Source organism: Eulemur rufifrons, chromosome 7 (genome assembly GCF_041146395.1).
Source record: "Eulemur rufifrons isolate Redbay chromosome 7, OSU_ERuf_1, whole genome shotgun sequence".
Taxonomy (NCBI): domain Eukaryota; kingdom Metazoa; phylum Chordata; class Mammalia; order Primates; family Lemuridae; genus Eulemur; species Eulemur rufifrons.
In genome coordinates, this window is record NC_090989.1 from 103,209,351 (window position 1) to 103,235,902 (window position 26,552).

The window sequence follows — 26,552 nt, forward strand, 5'->3', positions numbered from 1 at the left end:
TAAGCCATCTAATTTATTTAAAAATCTCTGGGTACTTACTACCAACTTTTGGGAAATCTCAACCATGTGTTATATGGTTAACTCAGTCATTAAAGAATCATTATTCTAATTCTTGAATCTGAGTAACAGGAACATTGGGGGTGCTAATGGCACTATTCTACTTTTGTGTATGCTTGAAAATTTTCACCATTTTTAAGATCGTTGAATATACAATAGTCATGATATATATAATTCTTGGTACCTACCCAGCCCCCAAAATAAGCACTATAAATTAGTTCAATTTATTACATGCTCACCACCCACAATGAAATAGAAATTGCAGAAGAATCAGAAGACGAAATTTTCTTGCACACTTTTTAGTCCACTGAAATGTTTTCCTTAGAGCAAGTATCAATCATGCTAATGCACTTAAAGACATCTTGACAAAAGGCTCTATTTTCCATCATTTTATTTAGCCACATTAAGCGGGAAGTTTTGAAACAGTTTTCACTAACAATTTTATTTTTTAAGACTGGGTCTCACTCTGCTGCCTAGGCTAAAGTGCAGTGGCGTGATCATAGCTCACTATGACTTCAAACTTCTGGGGCTCGCGTGATCCTCCTGCTTCAGCCTCCCTAGTAGCTGCGACTACAGGCTCATGCCAACACACCCAGCTAATTTTTTTTTTTTTTTTGTATATAGACAGGGTCTCACATGTTGCCCAGGCTGGTCTCGAACTCCTAGTCTCAAGTAATCCTCCCAGCTCAGCCTCCCAAAGTACTAGGATTACAGGTATGAGCCACTAAGCCCAGCCACTTTTTTTTTTTTTAAAAAAGAATACATTTTGGCAGGTTACATATTGTCTAAAAGAACAATAATATATGCATGTGGACTAGCATTCTAAAATATAAAAGAAGGATTCATAAGTAAAATTTCACACACTATCTGATAACAGCGCAGTTAATGTGGGATTCTTAGCTATTTTTCTTAGGACCTAATTCACTAATAATCTACAAAAAAATTACTTAACTGTGGTGTTAAATATAGCTTTTGATAAAAGGAATATTCTAAAAGGTAGAATAGTTTTGAAGATAAAGAATAATATTTTTGTTATATGTTAAAACAGTAAAGTTTTCATTATACAGTTGAATTAAATATAGTCTTCTCAGATAGCAGAAGGCCAAATCAGGGCATTGATCTGAAAGGAAATAGACCAGAGCAAAGCAGCTACCTGAAATTACAGAATTTAGTTTCCAGACATCATTATTTCCTCTAATCTTCATATTGGTGACTAATACATTTACTTTGATGGGTTTGATCAACTCTGATAACATAGTTTCAAACAGTTAAAAGGAACTGACCTATATATCAAATAAAGGTTAATTTATGTTTTGAGAAATAAATAGAAATAAAAGATTTGATCAAATATAAATGAATATGCAAGAAGTCACATAAGTCTGTATGTATATATGAAACTTTAATTTTGGAAACACGTGTACATACACACACACCCTTTAGCTGATCATTTAAAAAGCTGCCCAATGTTTTATGTCCATTATGTCTACTGGTAACACTCTGGGTAAAATACTGACACCCTCCTATAAATGTAAGGGAAGTAGATTAAGTTTATTATCCAGAAACCCCTGGCACTATACACCATTTTTTATTTCCCATATCCTAATAATGCCTATCCTCTTCACGCTTGCTTCTTGGACTTTCTCATAAACCCTGAAGCCTCATGACAAATTAGGAAAGTAATCATTTCCTTCTTTATGAAGTATACTGAAGGCAAAAGGGATAAAGTCACCTCACATTAACTTAGCAAAGCGATTTTATGCTAACATTGTTACAACACAAAATAGACACTGTAATATACAATGAACAATTACACAGTGATTTCAAAACAACTATACTACTTATTCCAATTAACAAAATATTTCTCTATAAAAAATATGTTCAAAAGGAAGTTTATATTCACTTCATTTAATATCAAGTTTATAATAACGGTCATACTAGATGCAAAGACAGAAAATTATTTACCTTAAAAATCTGTATTCTCCAAAGGTATATATATACTCTACTTGGATTATTCAAGGTTTAAGATTCCTGGACAACAGAAGACTTTGGAGCTATTAATATACCAAAGAAACAGCCAAAGTCTCATGATTTTGCTAACCAAAGGCCCTTAACAAAGTCAAATGATGCCACAGGATTCATCACTGAACAAAGATTCTAATGAGTAAATTAAGATGGTGCTGCTCAAATGATTCTAATTTAAGAAACTTAGGTTGCAGATAGGTAATTTCTAGTTCTCTAAAGAATGACACCCAAGGACACAGCTGCAGAAGAATTTCTGTATGGGTGCAGTAATAGCTATTTCAAGACCTAGTCAGAATTGGAGAATTGGCTGCAGCATAGAGGTGAATTTCTCCTCTTAGAAGGAAAAGCAAAACAAGTAGGAAGAAAGGATGAAAGAGAAGCCTGTATAGTTGCAGCGCAGATCTTGATACAGGCAACAATTATATCAGCTGTCCTAAGTATTACCAAACAGGCCCCTGGAGTGTCTGACCTACAACATAGTATAGATAGAATAAGTTCCAGAATCTGGTCCCTGGATCTGAACTAACTTAGCTCTGAGAACTTCAGCAAGATAATCTCTATGGCTTGTTTCTCACCTGTAAGTCTAAGATTTTAAGCCATAACTAGATAGGCCAGGTACGTCCCTCCATAACAGCTTATTCTGGCTGGGAGACTGGAAACTGTAAATGCTTGGGTTCCACTCCAAATTCCAATTTTATTTAATTGGCAATCTGGTCATTGTATTTTTTTAACTCCTCAGATTGTGTAATAATAGATATCCAGGGTTGAAAAACACTGACAAAAAGGTTACAGTTTCACAGAATATCTGGGCCTCTTCAACTAGGGTTGGGAGCTGCCATCTTAACACTCTTTGGGGGAGTCCACGTCTCTTCACTTGTCATTATGTAATGTTCAGGAATGTAACAGCCAACAATCTATCAATACTCCTGGTTCCCTCTATCACCTGGTGTGGTTAAACTACCTCAGTAAGGACAAACTGGGTACTTTCTAAAGGTTGGAGACATCCAACCTGTATTCATTTCCCCACTACATTCCGGATTTGGGGCAATAAAAGGAGCATCCACTGAGCTAAGGCATGTCCTTGCCACATAACAAAGAGAATTCTGGAGAGCCAAGAAGAGCGTGGGGAGTAGCGTGGAAAGGTATGAAGAAGCAAGGTTGTAACATTGGGCATGAGGATGTCAGAGAATTTCTGAGAGAGCGAGCTATCTCCAGAAACTTGCGTATTGTAAGTAACAAGATAATTAACACTTTGGAAGTGCATTTTTTTCCATGATGGTCAATTATACACTAAGAACTTCCTTTTAAAAGCTTTGCCTTGAAGGGTCTTAGAACATTACCTCTTCAATGTAGAGAATCAGAAGTCTGAATTCTAGCTCCAGCTCTGCCAACAATTAGCTGTACATAACTGATAGAAAACTTTTCAATAGTCTTAAAGCCAACGTATATTCTCTGTCAGCTTTTCCAAAAACACACAGTAAAGAGATTCCTATCAGGAACACTTTAATGGGTATATTTCAAGTGTTACCTCATAAAGGATTCTCAAGTGGTCAAACTTCGCTGATCTATACCACAGCTTCACAAAAAGGTAATCGGTATTTGATTTTATAATGCATTTTGATGTTTATCTTTGATTAGGCCATATCTGATGTTAAAAGAACTTTTTAAAAAAATTATCTAGTTTCTCCATTCTATCTCCTATGATTTTTCTTTTTATAAAATAAGAATTTAAATTTCTAAATCAAATCCAGCCTTAGTCTAGCTGCCACATCTTATAGATAAACAGAAATGACACGACCAAGTTCACACAGCTGTTCAATGGCAGGGCAAAGCACTAAAGATGGACAGTGCTGCCTACATAATCTGAAAGCCCTCATTCTCTAGAGGTTAGGATCAAGTTATTCAATAAAATAAGATGTCAGAAGGTAAGCACACAGTGAGAAAACAAATTTTTGAGATGCATGTTTAGCTACATGCATGTAGCTATCTCAAGATTAAGAGGCAAAAAAAGACTGGGAAACTGCAACCCTATCTCCTGGATACATCTAAAGACCTGTCCTTAGAGATTATGCCAGGCTAACTATGCTATTTCTAACAGAACTGATGATCACAGATGGGGCAAAAGCAGAACTGGGTATTTGGTTCTTGAAAATTTTGTGCCTGCCAATCTTAGAAATCAATGACGCCTTCACTGATGTGTTTTCCTCCTTCTATCTAAAAGGTACAAAGAAACAAAATACACTTAATCAGTGAGATGTCCCAGCTAGGTGGCAAGCAATGGGAATGAAGTCACAATCTGCCCAGGATAACCAGGGATGAATGTCATTAGCCAGGTAGCCATTATTCTAATCTTGGTCAAAAATAACCATCTCATAAGTTTCTGTAATTTTAGGTGTTAGAATATACTTAATGAGACAGTTGGGACTAAGGAAACCTGAAATTTAATTCTGAAACTCATTAGGCTTAACTATAAAATGGAAGTGCAACCTTCACTTTTCTCAGCAGCTCAGATGATACTATGAAGATACAGAGTAATGTTATAGGGTACAAAACAAAAAGTGCTGTCCAAAGGAAGACAGTACTATTACGAAATTTCTGAATTTCATACAATTTAGATTTTTAAAAAATCTGTGTCATGTCAAGGTGTGTTTGGAGAAATCATTTTCCTAGTATTATATTACAAAGTATACATTAAGAAGGACTATGTAAAAAGGTGTTTAACTGACAAGTATCGGGAAAACACTAAACAGTATTTAATTGTTTTTAACTTCAAAATTTCTCAGAACTTTGAATATCATGTATATCACAAATCTCCAAAATGGAAGGACAAGTGAAGAGCAGTTTCCCAAACTGATGATCATCCCACCACCCTTTTTACATGGACCATCTCAGTGCAGCTATATTCCAAAAGACATACTTCAGGGAAAAAAACATTCTTACTCTCAATTTATCCTAGATTCCTACTGTTTGCTTGAATACAAAATCATAAGACATTTTGGCTAAAAATTTTTTCATATAAACATAAATGTGTCCTGATACATGTGGTAGGCATTTTGTAGGCTGTGTCTTCTAGCTCTAAAATAACATGACTCTAAATCTGTTAAGACCAGATCACTAACATATCCTCTTTCCAGAAGGCCATTTTGAGTACCTCCTCATCAGGACAAAGAATGAACACTTCAAGTTTTGTACAAGTCAAATATTCCTTTGTCTTGGGTACAACTATCTGTTCAATAGACAGAAGCTCTTCCCTTTTGCTGTTCCAGCAGCAGTTTTCTTGTCCTCGGGACCAGCCAAAATGAAAAGATGATTTCTGCCATGCATCATTTTATTGTTTATCTAACACTGAATCTCAAACAAAATTTTCTCTCTAATTAATAGAAAAGACCTTTTAAACAAAGAAAGAGGCAGCAACCTGAGATGGAATTGTTAAGAGAAAAACATGACAAGATTCTTTGCTAAAATATTGAGAGAAACGGCTACCGAATTTAAGTCTACTACAATCTATTTTTATAGTTCTTATGTGAATGTTATAAAAGATCTGTTAGAAACTGGTGGCAATGGCAACAAATCCTGCATCAGTTCTTGAATCCTCTATTACAGTTGGTAGAAAGGATTACAAGGTTTGGCAAATACCTTGCATGGAACAAGACTGGTCACAGACTTCTGAGCAGCAAGTAATAAATCTGTCTACAGATTAGATCTAAGAGTTCATTTTACAACTCTTTACTAGATGACATAAGCACTTTTCCTCTCCCATTTGTAAGCTGTAGACATGCACTATGGCTTCCGTGATCTCAGAGCTGTTCCTCTGACCAGCCAACAAGAGATTAACACTCTCCTCTTAAACTCTATCTGCACTACACCAGAGACATCACTGAGACAGTTTCTTCTGGGGAGAGAACAGAAGCTTTCTATGCAAGGCTGTGGAAGCTGGTAATATAAGGCCAGGAGGATAAAGCTCCTTACTAATGAACAAGCTGACAATGAGTAACAGAGCATCTATATATGGAACATGGTTTGAGAACATTTTAAGAACATTCATAGAAATTTGAGACCACTCTAGTTTCTTCCTCCCATGGCTGCAATATTATAAAATTCTACAGAACTTCAACAAATTCCTGGTACTTTTCTATCCTAAGGTAGCTTACATTTTATAGCCCCAGTGTCCTGCAAAGTGGCTCAACAGCCCACCTATCCCTTCATCTGATATGGTCATCTTTTCCTCACCCTTTGGAGAAATGATTACTTATAGGAAAATTCAGATTCTCCAAAAAGTATATATAAATAGTAAGTCACACTGTTAAATAATGGGTGTTTCTAACAGCTCTTAGAAACTGGCATAGAGACCAAAGCCCATTACTACCCCTAAATTCACCCACCTTCATACATCTTCATAGACAGACATCAATAGCAACAGTGAATTTATACATAAAGAATAAGTGAGGCAAAGGCAAAAGCATTATCAATCTGAGTGTAGGCAATGGTGCTTTGATTATTTACCCGTACAAACTGTTCAGTCCCTTTTTGTTATCCCAACTCAGCTCTTAAGCCGTACATTTTTGCTGTAGAGAACTTAGATGTGATGCAGCTGATCCAGTAATTCTTTTCACAGTACTGCATGTCAATAATGGGAATGATTTCTAATCAATTTAAACTGCACACGGTACTTTAATAGAAGAAGTTTATTACTCCCATTCAGTTGTTCCTGGGGGCTTTGATGTTAAGTCATACATAATTCGAGAAATACCAGGAATCTTCTTAATCTCAGTCACCATCTTTAACACCACCTGTTATAAAAAGAAAAATTATACATACAGATGAGCCAGCATCCCATGCATGTGCAACAGTCCTAAAGGGCTTACATTTGCAATTTAAAATTAAAATGTGCTCTATTTTCACTACTGTCCTCCATATATATGGGATGGTCTCCAACTAATCTTACATAGTGAACTTATTTTCCTCTATAATAGATATTAGTGACTTAAACTCAATACTACTCAAAGTGTGATCCACAAATAGGTGCTAGTCTGCAAGTTGTGTTTGTTACTGGTCCACAACAAGTGCTTCAGAACACTTACAGCAATTTGACGTTGCCATGGGATCCAAATGTGATTTTATATGTTTTAACCAATGCTTTGCAAATTATCTATGGCTTAAACATACAACTCTGAGGACACCAACGTGGTATACAGTACATTATAATAACCACTGTGAAGTATATAAGAGGAGAGAATGGCCTGGTCACTTGACTGGCCAGAGATACGGCAAATTTGAGCCTTTAGGGAAAAGAGACTCTAAGCCACATTCCCCAACACAGCTAGCTATAATGAAGCAATAGTACAAACTAATAAAGTCTCACTTTGATTTTCATTTGTCATTATGTAAATAGCTCCTTTGGAACACTCTGGTAGAGGTATAGAAGAATGGAGAAAAGGTAATCAAAAAAGAAACAGGAATTGTTAGTAGGCAGAACATTAAGCAATTCTTGAGTGCATGGCTGTAAAGCCATCAAATCTCATCCTTATTTCTAACAAACTCTTCTTCATTCCTAAAGTTTTCTTCTGGGGAATACTATTTATAAAGTAGAGGTTGGTAAGATTAGATAAAATTATAGATTACAACTGGTTACTTTCTACATAGTAATCAGACATTTGGAAGGTATATTAAATTTAGGGACTTCTGCTACAGTGTATTAAATAATCAAATGTGTGCAGATTAATAAAAAGAGTTTACCTTATGAACAGAAAACCAACCCCAGAAATATCAACAATGCTATAGCCTATTCCATTTGCCATATTATAAAATGTAAGAGGTATGGAAAATGTACATTCGAAAAAAAATCATATAAATTACCTCTACAGGGATCTCATTGCCAGGTGTTGCAGGTATACCAGTCATGAAGTCACTAGTAATGAAGGTTCGAATAACCACAGATCTCTGGCATGAAGGCTGCTTCTGAAGTGGGTCCCGATCAAAATGTAGTGGTGTCAAAATCACCGGCATCTGGCTGATTTTCCCAGCATAACCTAGAGAAAAGAACATGAAGAACCAATCACCACACCATGGAAAAGCACTCTGTAAATCCTCCCAGACAGTATCTAAAATCACATATACGAGGATAATTTTCATCATTTTTCATATTACACGGCTGGATACTTTCCAGACAGCCCATGGATACACACACACTACAGTTAAGACTGTTGTCATGCATCAATTTCAGCTACTCCCACAGCATTACAACTTGATCACTGCAGTGATGTCACAGAGATGTGCTCTAAAGATAAAGAGTCAATTCTCATGATTCTCGGTAGTTATATTCTATACTGCAAATAGTGAATTAGCAATATACTGAACCTTTTCTCCTAGAAATATAGGGTTAGGTTCCTGCAAGCCCCTGGTTGCAATATTTTCATCAACAGATCCATACATAACTTTGTTTTATGTGTACTTCTGTTTAAACACATCTTATTTAATATTTATTATAGATTCATCAACAATGAACTCACACCCAATCAACTCATGCCTGAATAAAACTTATCTCACACACAGATTTTCTCTGTAAGGGACTTCACAGCCTTCTTGTGCTTAGGAACTCAGATGCACTTCAGCACTGTGTTTGAGGGCCATAATTTTAAATAGCAAAATCACCAACAAAAAGCATAAAAATGCAAGAAATATGGCACCAAGTACATCACGAAAAGGACACTTGTTTATAATATGAGAGTAAAAACAAGGCAGAGTGCCAATCTGTCCAACTTCATCTGGGAACATGTGAGTCTGGCAACTCAAATTTTTTGCCACTCTGCACATGTCCACAAATGGCCACAAGGTGAATAAATCTTATTTAGAAGGCAACATCAAAGAATCATCCATAGAATTAAATAACAAAAACAAAAGCATCTCAAAATTAAATAAAAAGCCACATCAACCTGCTAGTAATATTAATGCCAAGCATCCAAAGCTAGTTACAGCATGCACTGATAAACAAAATGAGCAACTTACCAGACTCCCTGAGAATGTTATGGGCCTCAAAGTCAGCTTGGCGTAAAGTACTGAGCACCCCTGTCGTCAAGAAAGTGGGAGTGACGTCTGTAGGAGGTTCTTTAACTGGTGGACCAAATATATAGACAACTCTAAAAGGAAAGAGGTAAAAATTATAAGGAAAATACATTTTAGTATGAGAAGTAAGGCATGTAGAATAACATTCTTTCCATTTATTTTTAGGCTCTTCCCCTACCCACGTCAACTCCCCAAATGAGTAGGACAGGATATAAGATTATAAGAAGGCCTATCTTCTATGTACCTTCCACAAAGTGAATTCTCTGGAATACCAGTATCGCAGAATGTGCAAAGATATGTGTGATTATTACAACCTTCTTTTCACCTAATGTACTGGATTGAAGAATGTCTCCAAAAATCATGTCCACCCAGAATCTGTGGGTGGAAAAAGGGCTCTGTAGATATAATCAAGTTTAAATGATGTTATACTGGATTAGGGTGGACTCTAATCCAATGACTGGTGTCCTTCCTAGAGCAAGAACATTTGGAAACACGGACACACCCAGGAAAGAAATCCATGTGAACATGGAGACAGAGATTGGAGTTATGCGGTCACAAGCCAAGGACTGCCAGCAACCACTAGACATTAGGAAGAAGCAAGGAAGGATCCTTCCCTAGAACCTTCAGAAAGAACATGGCCCTGCCAACACCCCGATTTCAGACTTCTGGCCTCCTGAACTGTAAAAGAATAAATTTATGCTGTTGTAAGCCTCCCAGTTTACAGCAATTTGTTACGGGTAGCCCTAGGAAACTAATCAACTAGTTAAATAAAAAAAATAAGTGTCCTTTTGACAAGACTTCAGAAACTGTAATATGCTAACATGCCCCAGAAATCTCTAAAATGAAATTATAGTGAATTTCCTAAAGTTGACTGACCACTCAATATTTTTTTTCCATTTTGAGAAATAGTGCTCCTAGAGAGAGATTCTCATTTACAATTCATTAAAAAGACCACTGAAATAGTACTTGGTATCCTATTTCCTTCCTAAACAAATGAATTGCTAGTACTTTAAGTATACGCATGTTTGAAAGACACGAAGATACAATGTTAAGTGTTAATAAAGTAGGGTTTAGAACATAACTTGAAGCAATTACAATCAGACAATTATAACAACTTGAAGTGTATCGTGCCACCGGTTTGAAGGAATCTATTTCACAACTCTCACTGAGAAAATAAGAGGGAGTCAGGGTAGAGGTATAAATGCCATCTAGCTAGCTCTCCCTACTCCAACTCCAGCCAGTAGACAACTGTCCCTATCCTTAGCCCTGTCTTTAGAAAAGAAAGTAAGTCACCCCTGGCAACTACCATGGTGAAGTTTAATAAAGTTTTTTTTCCCCTTAATATGTACATGGGAGTAAAATATCCAAAAGAAAACAGTATTTAGAGCAAAACCACCACTACCCACCAACTACTTCATTGTTTCCTTCCCAACATACTGTACCAGGTTTTTGTCCCCTGTATAAAAAGTATACCATACTTCTAAACAATATAGTCCCTAGAGCTCATAAAAGATCTTTAGAGGAGAAAGTGATTAGTTAAGAGAATGCCACGAACCTGCCCTTTTCACCTTCTCATTTCTTGTAAGTGAGAGTAATCACTACAGTATACAGGGACAGGCAGTCATTCACAGTGTGCAGAATAGTAAAACTGGAACAGTTCCTTCCTGCACAAAGACTCCCTCATCCAAATTAGGGAGGAAAAAATGGCAAAAATGGAAAAATATTTTTAAATTCCAGTTCCCAAAAAGGACCCTGGCAAATCTGAAGTCCACCAAGATTCTTTTAAGGGATTAAGTCCATATTTAAAAATCTAGTTTTTTGTTTGCTGGTTGTTAGGCTTTTTATTTTTTTCTTTTTTGAGATGTAGGGGTAAGGAAGGACAGACAAATGGGGGCAAAAAAGGGAAAAAACAGCATATAAAAGGATAAAGTTTAAACAAGGGTGAGTGCCCTTTGACAAAAGAAAAAGAAAAAAGAGAGATAAAACTAAGGATGCCGTGAAATGAAAAACATACTAATTATAGAGTAAAAGCAGTGGAGTTAAACTTAGGAAAAGGGAATTTTCTGTATGACATATAGTTTATTTAGGTATTAGCATTCCTCAGAAGATGAATTATGAACAATTGTTCTAACCAAGATAATTACCTCCATTCAAAATAGGCAATTACAAATTTACCACTGTTTAAAATGTTAATTTTTTTCAGTATATTAAAGGTACTTCTGTATTTGGGGGCCTTCAGTTCATCTAAGCAAGCTTTTTAATGGGCATGTTTCCATTAGTAAAAACTTGGCTTCCCTGTGACACCTTATCTCTAACTATCCACACTCTGCTAAGTTAAACACTAACAGGCAGGTTTCTAATTTCTGTAGCAGCTGAGTAAAATGAAACCTCAAGTAATTCTTTTTGGTTAACTGCCTAACACCCACGAAGAAAACTGAAGAGGGTGAACAACTGTGAAATATAAGAACATTTAATTAGCAATCTGATACAAAACAAGTGAGATTTTTGAACTGTATATGGGATAACGAAATTGAGTACTAGAAATAGATTATAAATCAACTGTTGATATAGCCAACATGAGCAATTAACAAACAAATCAAAAGAAAATTAGATCTAAAAATGTAAATTATACATTTAAATATAGCTATTTTAATGGTATCTGACATATGCCAATTTCTTTTCTTTGATTTTTCTTGGAATTACTATTAACCAAGTCTCTATTTGTAATTTTATAACCTGTGTATATTTTTTCCATCCTTCTGGAATAAAACATGTTACCATAAAATCAATAGCTAGTGTAAGCTGCTAATTTGGAGGACATGTTTTACAGCTGCTTTTAATATTTTACACTAAAATAAAAATCTTATTTCTCCTTTAAACAAATTTTTAAAAATAAACAGATGACTACATTGTGATGAAGTGTCAAAACACAATATTAAGTCTGCTTAACTGTGACCTATGCACATATCTGAACTATAAACACAGCCATTCACTCTTATCTTCTATCACCTACCTACATCTACACTTCAGCCTTTTGGTCTTTCATTAATAGAAAAGATCTTAAAAAACACATCCTATTCCATTACACATACCCCTGCATCCCACAGAACATACCTGTTAATGTTGTGACACATGCGAGGTATAAGCCTAGCCAGGAAAATGAGAGATTCCCAGTCAGGGTCATCTTTACTAGAGATTCCACACACGTAACTGTAGGAACGACAGTCACCCTGAAAACAGAAATACAATGGATAATTTTTAATAGTCTTATAGAAGTCAAAAGAAGTGTTGAAATATATTTTATACATGGGGACACTATTAATAGCAATTTTGAAACTTTTTAAACAAGAATATATTGTTGAATAAAACTATATATTAGTTCTCTAATGATATAAATAAATTTCAAATTAAAATCCCATATTAAGTCCTACCCCAATTCGTTCAGACATAAAGCATCATGGTAATTTCAAGAATTTATTCAACATATGTTGGAGAGGTCTACTGGGATTTCATCCCAAATACCTGCCGAACTGTGGATAACCAGCATACTTAATTTGGCAGACAAGATCTGCCCATGTTTATTGGGTGGATAAAGGATCCTCAAGCAGGAGACAAAAACAACTCATACACATTTATTTGTTTAAACATGAGCTAAAAAAGTTAATTTAAAAATAAGTAAATAAAATCAATAATTGATTCCCTTTTCCTTTGTCCTGTTTAATCAAAATAATTTGTTTTTTTAAAAAAGCAAATTTAAAAAGTTAACAGATTCATTAGATAACTACTTAATACCCAGAATGTCAGGTACTGAGAATATGAAAATTGAATGTATTTAATAGCATCTATAGAAGTTTAAAAAGTATTTGATAGTATGCTAACTTGGTAGTATCTATAAAGTATAAAATACACATGGTTCTGTAATCCAAAAAATGATCCTACATAAATAAATAACTGCTAAAATGCCTATAATAAAAAACACCTGAAAACAATTTAAACATTCATTGGTAGAAGAATAGTTAAATAAATTACAGTGTATGTGGAATATGAGGGAGCAGTTAAGAATAATCATCTACTTGGAAAAGATAAGTTCATGATGTTCAGTTAAAAGAAAAAAGTTTACCAACAACGTGTATTCGTAATCCCCTCTTTTTAAAATAAGTGTTTCTGGAATGATACAAACAAACCTACTAGAGAGAAGGAATAAGGAGAATTATGTTTTTACAAGTATGGTTTGCTTTGGTATTTAGAAAATAAACCTCATTGCTATACTAACCATGAATTATTTTTACCTGGCCAAATCTCTCAGCTCCAAAGGCCTAAAGACTAAAGTTAGGTATCTAATAACAAAAGAAACTTTTTTTTTTGGTGGGAAGAGTAGTAGAGGCTGATTAAGGTGATTTTCAAAAAAAGAAATCACTCATCCAACAAATTACATTATCTCAAACATCTATTCATCTGTAACATTAGTATCTATAACACTTCCCTAAAATTTCAACTCAACTCCCTGTTAGCATATAATGGTGGAAGTTTTCTATAACAGATCTACTTAGGGCCGGAAAAACTCTGAAGAATTAAATAACCTGCCTACACTTCAATCTTTATATAGTAGGGTAACATCTGCCTGCAAATATCGTGGCAAATTTCAAAATGAATTTGTGTATGACAAATTAGATAATCCATAAACCACTAAAAGAAAATTATTTCTACAATTCCAAGAAAGCTTATTTCAACAGTAATTTTAAAACAATATAAACAGCTTGCTTACACATGTGGCTTTTTAAAAGGTGAGTAAAGACAGGGCAAAATAGCTAGCTTTACCATTTCCATGAACTAAAATATTTTAGTTTAATTTAAAAGTAACAATGAGTTTTTACATTTTGTTTTGTTCAGACCAAACTACACAAAATCAGAGCAAGGAGAAATTTAAACTGACAAATTCATGTATTTACAAAATGAATATGCTTATTAAGTTTTAGATGAATCTCTAAAACAGACTTTCTACATAATTCTGTAAGAGGACATCGAAAACACATGAACCCAATAACTGGCCCAATTACCATTTTAAATTAAATTATTGACACCTTTCCTAGTTTCCATTTAACCACAAGCTCTAAGTAACAGAAAAGAAACCTCCCCTACACTCCCAAGCTTTTGTTCCCCAGAAACTCATTTGAGGGTCATATAAATAAAGGAGAAATCAATAAAATCATTTTATAAATAGCATTTTAAAATTGAGAATTATATTATTCTCACATGCTTTTACAACTGGAAAGGCAAAATAATAAACACAAAAAAACATTAGTTGTACACCACAGTTAAGGGAGAGAGATGATATGTTGAAGAGGCAGAGAACACTCGTTTAGGGAATATACAAGCTGATAATAAGAACTAAATGGTGTAATATATTTATCTGGAAGCCTCATTGCAGTTAAAGACTTCTAAAGCAATAGTATATTTCACACCTAGAAGGATAAATGAGGACATGATCTCTTGATACCTGCTGCACAAGACAGAAGCAAGCCAGCCAACCCTACAGCAAATTTTTACTTTTGGTTAGAGGTGACAGATATTCTAAAACTACAAAATCTCAGCCCTAATACTTAGTTCCTATAACTATTAACTCCATAAATATTCTATAAGATATTGCCTTTTTACTTTTCTAAACATGGTATATATACTTTCATATTTCACTTTCCTAAGTAATTCCTATTTTAACATTGGTGAAAAGAGCAAACTTCAGAAAGTATGTCACAGGTTAGTAAATTCACACAACTCACCTGTACACCTACAGTTTTAATTGGCAGCAAGAAGGCATTCAGTGAATGTAGACTTGTAATTTGCATCAGTTTCTCCTGATCCTCTTCTGTCGTGCAGGCTTTGACTCTTTGTAAGAGGGTATGTGGCTAAGAAGACCCATGAGACATTTTTTCAGGTTTCAAGAAAAAGTATTCACTCGTTTAGTATTTACTACTATCTTATCTATCTACACTGACTGGTTTACAGCACATCATTTTTGGTATCTCCTTCATTTGGGTGTGCTATGCACTATACCAGAAATTCATTCCTGCAGACTAAGGCTAGGAAGAAGTTAAATCTCGGGATAAGAAATAAGATTAGATTTACATACATCAAGGCTTTAATTCCCTGTCACCACCAAGTGACACAACTTACCTGAGTCAAATCTTACACCTCTAATACTTTTTGTCATAAAGTCAGTTTTGTCTGAAATTAATACAGATCCACCCATTTCCTTTATTTGGTTAATTTGTCTGGTACATGTTTTTCCATCCTTTAACTTTCACGCTTCTTATTCCCAGGTATTAATACCTCTTGTAAACAGACTGTACTTTTCAGATTTATTGTTCTATACTAAACAGATTTAGTTTCCAATCTAGTTTGTCAATCTATGTCTTAAGTAGAGATGTTAGTCCTTTTCATTAAGTGTGGGTTAATGATATGGTTGAATTTCATTCTACCATCTACCTTATTTGTAGTATCTATTTGTCCCATTTTATGTTTCTTTCTTCATTCTTGCTATCTTTTGAAATGGTGGTTTCTCCCAGCTCATTTACTTCCCCTTTACTAGTTTTGAAGTTAAACCCCTTATTTCTTTTAGTAGTTTCCCTTAAGTGTTAGCAAAAGAGAATCTTCTGTCCTTCTGGTAAACAATAGAAGCATATTTGAAAGCTTTAACTCAAATCAACTCCCTTGTGGTTTACATGCTATTTCAGCTATATACATTGTTACATATTTTTAAACAAACACCAAAAAGTAGCAGTTTCAGCAAGAGTGAGATCTAGTCTCTACTACAAAAATATAAAGGAAAAAAAAGTAGAGATCATTACTTCTATTATTTTAGACAGTCCACGTTTGTTTCAATTTTTCTCATTTACCATTTTCTTTGCCTATCATTCCTTCTTGTATCTCACACCTTTCTCCTGGGATCCTTTTGCTGCTCCTGAAGTCAGTTCTTTAAAAACAGTGGTTCTCAACTCTAGCTGCACAAATTACTTGGGATGTTCAGGTCCCATGCCAGACCAATTAAATAAGAAATTCTAGGGAGATGGGCCAAAAATAGTAAGCTTCAAAAGCTCCCCCAGATCATTCTAAATACATAGCCAGAGTTGAAAGTCATTGCCTTTAGTTTAAGGAACTGTTGATAGTAAATTCTGTTTATCTGAAAATGACTTTATTTTGCCCTTGTTCTTAAAAGACAGTTTAGCTGTTCACTACAGTTAATTATTTCCTCTGGGCACTCTGAAGTCTTGCTTTTACTGCTGCTTTCATTATAATCATCTTTCCTTTGTAGATAATCAATCTTTTCTCTGCAGCTGCTTTGTCTTTGGTAGTCCGTAAATTTCACTGAGACATACCCAGAAGGTGTCAAATTCTTTTCCTTCATCCTACTTAGGATGTATCATATTTCCAGAATCTGAAGCATCATGTCTTTCACCAGTGTGGAGGAATTAACGTGTTTTTATCTATTATCTCTTTCTGGATATATGTTAGCACTGACCTTCTCAGTCTATCTTAACCCCCTCTACTCATATTTTCTTTATGATTTGTACTGATTTCTAGATAATTTCTAAATATCCATCTTTGAGTTCACTAATTCTCTCTTTAGCTGTTTTTAATATCAGTTATTATTTTCATTTCTAGAGCTTAGATTTTTTTTCAAAGCTACCCAGTCATTTTTAGTAGTCTTACACCTTGTTCTTATGATCAGTATCATGTTTTATTTCTACTTACTTTATATATTGTTAATTCCAGTATCTGAAGTCTTTGACGGTCTTTTTTTTTTTTTTTTTTTTTTTGAGACACAGTCTCGCTCTGTTGCCCGGGCTAGAGTGCCATGGCATCAAGCTCACAGCAACCTCAAATTCCTGGGCTTAAGCAATCCTTCTGCCTCAGCCTCCTGAGTAGCTGGGAGTACAGGCATGTGCCACCATACCCGGCTAACTTTTTTCTATATATGTATTTTTTTAGCTGTCCAGATCATTTCTTTCTATTTTTAGTAGAGACGGGGGTCTCAATCTTGCTCAGGCTGGTCTCGAACTCCTGACATCAAGCGATCCTCCTGTCTCGGCCTCCCAGAGTGCTAGGATTACCCGGCCTCTTTGACAGTCTTATTTTGTTTCCACTCTCATTCCTGGTGCCTTACTTCTGTATGTGTTTTGTCTCTTTTATTGTAAGCTCATATTTGTTAGAATTCTACCTATGAAAATTCTTTGGGACCTAGCTGAAGATATTCCAAAGAGAATTCATACTGCCTCTTGACTGACTCCTGGAGGCACTACAAACCCAGGTCCACTTTCAATTATTAAATAAAACTCTTACCTTACAGTTTTCAGGCTATACAGATAATATAAACTAAAACTTCAAATCTGCAGAAACACTGGGAGACTTTTCCATTCATCTCTAATTTGGAGCTAAAGTGTTGCTCATGGTAGAGATCTCTGATCCAATTCCCAGCCCTTTCTAGACCCAAAGTCTCCTATTCAAACACTGTGTATGAATTGACTTGTTAAAACCAAAGCCTTAGACCACATGGGATTAGTAACTGCCCGCAGAGGAGGAGACAACTTTGGCTTCTTGAACTGTGTCCAATACACTCCTGACTCAAAGGATTTCCTTTACTTTCTTGTAATACATATGAAAGTGTTTTAAAATACTTTAGCATTTTTAGGGATTTAGAATACCCAGGCTTACTTGGCTGGGAAAAGAAGCCTGTATCCAAGAGTCTCTATAGAACACTTTCTTCACTGTCATTTGAAAGGTTATATTAATCTGAATTTTCAAATAATAAAATCCTAATAAATTTGTTGTAAATACTGGAGCACAATAAGAATCCATTCAATTCCTTATAATTAGCTGTGTCAAATTATTACCTTTTTAACACTTGCAGAAAAATCAGCTACTATTTTCAAAATATTGTTGGTTTCAGGAAAGTCCTTACAAATATAAGGTTCTTCAGCACATACTACTCTGATTGCCAGGCCAGGACCTAAAGATAGAGTAACAACAGTATTTAATACAAATTTTGTATTTAATATAAAACATCACTATTTTCAAAATATAAAATCCTTCCAAAATTAAAATCCATCCACCATCATAAGTTCTTTAAAGTATTTAATTTCAAATGTAGCCTTAGTTTCCCATTCAACTCATTTTTTAGAATGCTTAAAATTTCTGTGTCAAGAACTTCTTTTTTTAATAGTCAATGTGTATCACAAAATTCTCCAGTAAGTATCTGTAATTCATATTATACGTGTCAATCTATTTAAAAAATTTTATTAAGGGGCCAGACATGGTGGCTGAAGCCTGTAATCCCAGAACTTCAGGAGGCCAAGGAGGGAGGATCACTTGAGGTCAGGAGTTCAAGACCAGCCTACACAACATGGAAAGACTCCACTGCTATAAAAAATAACAAGCAAGACCTCACATTCACAAAAAATAACAAATTAAAATCAGGCAGGTGTGATGGCATGCGCCTGTATGTCAGCTACTCAGGAGGCTGAGCAGGAGGATCACTTGAACCCAGGAGTCTGAAGGTATAGTGAGCTATGATCAAGCCACAGCACTCCAGCCTGAGCAACAGGGTGAGACTCTGTCTCAAAAAAAAAAAAAAGATTAAGGAAATTTTCCAACATACATAAAGTAAAGAGAACAGTATAATGAACTACCTTATATCCATCATCCATCTTCAGCTACCAATATAATTTTAGGAACAGTAGTATGCTGTTAATATATCTTAAACAATGAATGTTTAATTCCAAAAACTGTGAACTAGTATTTCCACTTTACCAAATATTTAGAAGTTGATAAAAACCAAGGGATGCATGGATCTAACATTAATAAAAATTGGCTTCTGCTGCTTTACTATAACAGACAGACATCACTTGAGACATATGGTTATAGAAAAACCTTAGCCATGTCTATTAATCCCTCATTTTTAGAATAAGTAGCTTATTTAAGCTAAGTTGTTTTTAAAGCAGCAAAACCCTTTTTGCCAATAAAGTCATGCATAACAGAAAACCTGACATATACAATAGACTTTAAAAATATTAAGTGAGTCTAACTGAAATAATGACCAGGACAAAGGATCACTTATCCTCCCTCCATTACATTCACAGACCACCCTTTACCAACATGCAGGTTAGAAACTAAAGATCTTAAATTAGTAGATCTGATTACCAGATTTGATAATAAGTGCTAATCACCACATAGATTATACTTTTGTAATACTCTTTATGGAGGCAATATGATGGTTAAAAGTATAAACTTTAAGGTAATGATTACTGGGGGGGGGGGGGCGGGCTGGGCATGGTGGCTCACGCCTGTAATCCTAGCACTCTAAGAGGCTGAGGTGGGAGGATTGCTTGAGGCCAGGAGTTTGAGACCAGCCTGAGCAACAGTGAGACCCCCGTCAATATAAAAAATAGAAAAATTAGGTGTGGTGGTGCACGCCTGTGGTCCCAGCTGCTCTGGAGGCTGAGGCAGGAGGATCACTTGAGCCCAGGAGTTTGAGGTTGCAATGAGCCATGACAATGCCACTGCACCTAGCTGGGTGACACAGTGAGCCTCTGTCTCAAAAAGGGGAAAAAAAAAAAAAAAGAAAAAGATTACTGGGGATATAATCCTGGTTCCATACTTTCTAATTTGTGTAACTTTTGGCAAATTAGCCTCTGTCTAATTAGCCTAAGTTTCTTCATCTGTAAAATAGGGCAATACTAGTTTCTATCGTGAGGATCAAATAAGACAATATGTTGAAAGTATTAGCAGAGTGCCTAGTACGTAGCAAGTACTTAAGAAATGTTAGACATTACTATGTTTTTTAACATAATTAGACAATTCTTCCTACCTCATCACCTAATCACTATTATAAAGAGCTAATAAATCCCCCAGCTCTAAAACATATATAAGCCCACACAAAACTTTTGGGTGGCGCAACTTCTCGGGCCCCTCTCTTGGGACCCGTGAACCTCACCCAGGCCCCTCTCTTGGCACCCATTACCCTCGCCTGGGAGCACTCAAATAAAGCCTCGTTGCTTACCCCTTTCAAAAAAAAAAAAAAGAGCTAATAAAAACTGAGGTACAAGCCTTACCCATGCACAGCTAGTAACAAAAACGAGTTAAGACATTCGGTTCTAACTTTAAATATCACCTCTAAATAATTTATTTCTATATGACAGCAAATGACTTTTAGAAATAGAGTATTTTTTATTTGTTCATGAATTAGTTACGTAAAGCATTGTGTAAAGAATTCTCTGCACATGAAAGAAATGGCTCATCCATTCAAAGAAGTCAGACACAGGACAAGGATTTTGAAAAACCAAATTTTAACCTTCACTTCTTACTTGGAATGCATCATGGTATAGCACAAGAACACAAACCCTAGCTGTACCACTAGGAATTGTGTGGCAACATTATTAAAATATCTCTATGCCTTGCTTTTCTCATCTGATAGCAACATTATATGCCAGACTCCCAAGGATCATGTGATATTTAAATAATAATACAATGGAAAATGAGTATTTAATAAAATGAAGTTAATACAAAAGAATGTTTGGTCATTAAATATGAAATGTCCGATTTCCAATCAAGAGTTTAGTGTATTGTATTTCAAACAAGAAGCAATATAATTAATCAGAGTATGCACCTAAACTATCAACACAGTTTTGCCATATTAATGGTAGCTTGTTTATACCAGCGGTGAATAAATCTGGACAGCGAGTGGCAATGAAATTGCCAAAGGCATTTTCTACACCTTGTTGAGAATTGAATATGTTCCCTTCAAGACGTGGTCCAAAGCCTACAAGAAGTGGTAGTCAGTCAGTGCAAGGTCTGGTGAATATGGTGAATGACAGAAAATTTCCAAGTCCAGCTGCTATAGTTTGAACAGCATTGTGTGACATGTGGTCAACTGTTGTCTTCCAAGAGGATTGCCCTGTCTCTATTGACCAATCTTGACTGCTTAATCTCAAGCATCCTCATCATTTTGTCCAGCTGTTTGCAGCAGACATCCACTGTAATGGACTGACCAGGTTTCATGAAGCTGTAGTGGATAATACCAGCACTGGATCACCTGACACCAGCAGCTTTTTTTTTTTAACGAAAATGTGGTTTTAGACTATTTCAGCACTTCATCTTTACCCAATCATCATGCCCAACACTTGTTACTGTCAAAAAAAAAAATCCATTTCTCATCACACATAACAATATGATGTAGAAATGGTTCACCTTTATGTCATGACAGCAAAGCAAGGCAAGCTTCAAGACGATTTCTCCTCTGATGCTCCTTTAATTCATGCGGTACCCATCTACCCAGCTTCTTTACCTTGCAGATTTGTTTCAAATGTTCCAATATTGCTGGAATAGTAACGTTGAACCTTGCTGCTAATTCATGCATAGGTTGAGATGGATTTGCTTCCACTGCAGCTTTCAGCTCATCATTATTCACCTTGGTCTCAGGTCACCCACATGCCTCATTTTCAAGATTAAAATCACCAGAAAAGAACTTCTCAAGCCATCAATGTACCGGGTGTTCATTAGCCACACCCTTCCCAAACACTTCACTGATATTTCAAGATGTCTGTGCTGCATTGGTTCCCCAACGGCACTTGTATTAGAAAATAACACACATTTTTGACTTATCCATGTTTTCACAAAAATTGCTCTAAAAAAAAAAAAATCTGAGAGATAATCACAAGCTGAAACATGCGTTTGAAAAGACTGAGGATGTACCTTCACAATAAAAAAAGACAAGAAGTATCAAAGTGAAATGTCAGAGATACCAACTAACTTCGTACTTAAGGAAAGTGGACATTTCATACTTGAAAACCTAATATTTGTTACCTACTCATCCTTTCCATTCTCTCCTGTTATACATTCTGAGATGATGAATTATTTCAGAATTGTCTGAATTGGTTTTTCTTTAACATGTAGGTCTAAAGACAAAATTAAATATTTTTTTTTACCTGGAAATGGATGCCTGGAAACTAACTCTTCTGGAAGTCCAAGTTCTCTACCTAAAATTCTCACTTCATCTTTATGAAAATCTTTCAGAGGTTCTATTACTTTTCCCTACAGGAAAGAAAGAAGCCAGTCAACATAATTTAGTTACCAAATGACATGGAAAACAAAGGGTAAAAAACCGGCTTTTCCTATTGTCATTTTTCTTAAATTAAAAAATTGCTTTTAAAAATGCATGTTTTAAAGTATTTCCTCCTATGTGCTTATAAGGAATTAGATAAATATTCTTCCTTATAAGCACATAGGAGGATTCTTATTTTTCCTTAAAACACATTTTAAACATAAACCTTTTAAATATAAATAAATCAAGGTAATCCAACCCACTATTTCTGATCTAGTTCTCATTAGGAAAATAAGACATTTAGAAAATATGATATTAGTGTTTCAAAATTAAAACTCTTTAAATATCATTAAGAAAGTGAAAAGACAACAAACAGAAAAGGAGAAGATATTCGCAAATCACATCTGATAAAAGATTTGTAACCAGAATATATAAAGAACACTTACAACTCAGTAACAAAAAGATAAATAAGCCAATTAAAAAAGGAGCAAACAATATGAATAGACATTTCCCCAACATACAGAAATGGCCAATAAGTACATGAAAAGATGCTCAACGTTACTAGCTATTAGGGAAATGCAAAGCAAACCCATAATGAGATACACTATTTCATATCCACTAGGGTAACTAAAATCAAAAGAGACAGATAATTCATACCCAACAAAAAAACAGAAAATAATCAGTGTTAGTAAGGACATGGAGAAATTGGAACCCTAGTGTACTTTTGGTTGAACTGTAAAATGGTGTTAGTGCTACAGAGAACAGTGTAAAGGTTTCTGAAACAAACTGAAAACAGAACTACCATATGATCCAGCAATCCCACTTCTGGTTATATATCCAAAAGAACTGAAAGGAGCGTCTTGAAGAGACACTGGCATACACATGTTCACAGCAGCACTATCCATAATATCCAAAAGGTGGAAGCAACCCAAATGTCCACCAAAGAAAAACTGGATAAACAAAATGTCGTGCATACATACAGTGGTATATTATTTATCTTAAAATAAGGAAATAATTCTGCCACATGCTACAACATGAATGAACCTTGAAGACATTATGCTAAGTGAAATAAACCAGTAACAAAAAGAGGTTACTATGAAGTAATTAAAGTAGTCAAATACATAGAAAAACAAAATAGTATGGTGGTTGGGAGGGGAGGGAGAAAAGGAGAGCTGTTTAATGGGTATACAATTTCAGTTTTGCAAGATGAAAATGTTCTGGCAATCTGTTTCACAACAATATGCATATATACTTAACATTACTGAATTGTATACTTAAAAATGGTTAAGATAATAAATTTTATGTGATGTGTTTTTTACAATTAAAAAAAAAAACATTAACAAATCTTGGTAAGGATGCGGAAAACCTGGAACCCTCATACATTCCTGGTGAGAACGTAAAATGGTATAGACATTTTGATAACAGTCTGGCAATTCACCAAAATGTTAAACAGAGAGTTACCATCAGACCTAACAATTCTACGCCTAGATACATATCAAAAGAAATAAAAACATATGCACAAAAACTTGTAGCCAATGTTCATATCAGCATTACTTTTATAATAGCCAAAAAGTAGAAACAAACCAAATGTCCATCATCTGATCAATGGATAAATAAAATGTGTTACATCCATACAATGGAATATTGCTTGGCAATAATAAGGAATAAGGTTCTGATATGTTATACCATGGAAGACCCTTGAAAACATTGTGGTAAGTAAAAGAAGCCAGTCATAGAAGACCACATATTATATGATTCTATTTATATGAACTGTCCAGAATAAGCAAATCTATAGCAACGAAAAATAAATTAGTGGTTAGTGGTGGCCTAGAGCTGGCAGGAGAGGGTTGGGGGTTGGAGGAAAGGGTGAGATGACAACAGGTAGAATGAGGAATGACTGCTAACGGGTATGAGTTTACTTTTGGGAGTAAGGAAAATGTTCTAAAATTAGACTGTGGTGATGACTGTAAAACTCTATGAATATTGGGAGGGCAAAAGATGGGAGCGAGGGAGGGAGAATCTTCATGTATTATTTTATGGAAAAGTTCTCACAAGCTTTTACCTCTTCTCTCAGCTTTCTGATAAGCTCTGTGTCATTGTGATGGGTTTTGATGAGTTCAGCTTTGCCACTTGCAACAACGGATGCACTTTCAATTAGATCAGGCCGTAAAGTACCTTGGGCAAGGAAAACTTCTTCTGGTTTCAGGTTCATTTCTCCAATTACTTCATTGGCAATCTATAAGCAACGGGAGTAAAAGAGCCTTATAGGAGATGAATTTTTTTTAAGAAGACAGCAAAGTTTTATACTTTCAGCTAAATTTCTCAGAGTCCTTTTGCATTACTGACCAGGATATAAAATCCAACAACCTCCAAAATAAACTCCTTTAAGAACATGTGCTTTAACATAATTCAAAGAAGTACGCAAATATTTCCCTCAAGAACTTGAAATCTAGCCTTTGAGACACCCAATAAATTAAGACCCAAAAATCAACTGAAAACATTTACTCTTAAATAGTTACAACAACAGACTGGCAACATGAAGTAGATATGTTTTTTAAAACAAAACAGTTTCTAGTGGCTAGTATAGTAACAATATACACTAGAACTCTCAGTTACAAAAGAAAAAAAATCAAAATTAGCAAATTTGGTTATTTGATATAAAGACAAGAAAAAATACTAAGATTTACATCAAAAAGACATTAAAAAAAAAAGGTACCTTAACAAAAGTATCTCCAATGATTTTTCTTTTCTCTTCAGGACTTGTAGTCATATTTAAAGTTTTGCTAATTCTTTTTCGTGGGGTCCTATCTTCATCTGATATTGGTAGAGTTGTTGTTCCATTGTAAAAAGAATGAGCAGCATTTATCACTAGGGGAGAGGGAAGAAGTGTTTTAAACTAATAGTTCTTTTTTTAATCATAAATAAGTCAAACTACAGAAAGAAAAACTAGGTAGATCCCTTGATCTCCCCTAAATTTGCCTACATATTCAAAAACTAATAATAAACCATTAGTAACACAGTTCAGATACTGGCACTTATATTTTGTTCCTATGAGAATCCCATGGCATTTAATCATCTAGGGCCATGATAATCACAAATTATGCTGGTTACTTTCCCTCTGTTCAGTGCTCGATCAGAGCAACAAGCAAAAGCCACAGCAAGAAACACAGTCTCAAGCTAGTCAAAAGCAATGGTACACAGAGAATCAAAGTCCTTAGAACTGTACATTGAGTAGTCTCTTGTAAAACTGATATTTATGAACATACGTCTAGTGATCCTTGGCTGTCTTTTTTATATTTCAGAGTAAGAAACTAAAAAATGACTAGATCTTTAATTGGTAATAAAGCTTAACTACTAGTGGGCTTCACCATAAGATGACAAGACAGCTGGTTATTTCACTGGGGGACCTCCAGTGAATTTGGAGGTCTTTCCTTAACATGGTCAATTAACCCCAAAGAAAACACCTCCAATCTCCTGCCTATCATCCTTCTGGTAGTTGAACAGAAGAAGTGGTGGGAAGAAGGAGTCACCATTCAGTATACAGATTTTTACTTGAATCCTGTTCTTAATGTAGAATCTTATCTCCAACCCTCAACTATGGCTCATATTGGTATGCCCAAATCCAGAGCCTCTTTTGTTTAGCCTGTCTATAGAGAATTTACCCACAGTCTTCTGATGGGGAGGGATAGCAGCAGTTTGCTCCCATGTTAAGGAAAAGGATCTACTTCTCAGATTTTCAACCAATCCCTATTTTAGGCTCACTCAAAGACCCATGCCCCAAAAGGAACCCAGTGTCTCTAATTCCTAAGCCTCCCCATAAGTCTGTAGCATAAATCAGCTAACATTTTGTTGGCTTTCTTCCCACCCCCACCCCAAGGTTGTGAATTCCTCCATTCTACTGTCAATTACCAGGGATAGAGCCAAGTTTTTCTGAGCCTGAAACTTTTACAATTTGAAGGCCCACTTCAAGAAACAGAATAACAAATAAGATATTTTAAAAATCATAAGTGGGATGGCTAACAAGAACTATACACAGAAATGATTGCAAATCACATACATACCACTAAACCCAAACTGAACGTATCCCCAGTTCAATTTTTTCTTGGCCTGATCCAAGAATGCCCATAGCCATTCCAATACCACACCAAATAGAGCAAGTTGGAGTGGAAAAAGAAAATAAACTTAACTATAAAACATTAAAATATCTTACTTGCAAATTTCACAAAAATATACGATCATGTGAAGACACCACTAGGGTGCCTCCTAGGACTCTGGAAGAAATCTGGGTAGTGAGGGGTCCTAAAGCTTATCAAAGAAA

The 26,552-nt window shown here is 35.2% G+C and overlaps 1 protein-coding gene across 1 annotated transcript in view; it reads right to left on the reverse strand.

Moving 5' to 3' along the window:
• Positions 1-1,477: 1,477 nt before the first annotated feature.
• Positions 1,478-26,552, reverse strand: part of GMPS (guanine monophosphate synthase) — a 57,832-nt gene continuing 32,757 nt past the window's right edge. The window contains exons 8-16 of the mRNA XM_069475304.1: positions 24,951-25,102; positions 24,297-24,470; positions 22,119-22,224; positions 18,030-18,145; positions 14,919-15,044; positions 12,256-12,371; positions 9,085-9,215; positions 7,936-8,108; positions 1,478-6,869 (exon numbers count right to left, since the gene is read on the reverse strand). Coding sequence (XP_069331405.1) covers positions 6,768-6,869; positions 7,936-8,108; positions 9,085-9,215; positions 12,256-12,371; positions 14,919-15,044; positions 18,030-18,145; positions 22,119-22,224; positions 24,297-24,470; positions 24,951-25,102 — 1,196 coding nt within the window. The 3' untranslated portion in view covers positions 1,478-6,767. The remainder of the gene's footprint in view (positions 6,870-7,935; positions 8,109-9,084; positions 9,216-12,255; positions 12,372-14,918; positions 15,045-18,029; positions 18,146-22,118; positions 22,225-24,296; positions 24,471-24,950; positions 25,103-26,552) is intronic.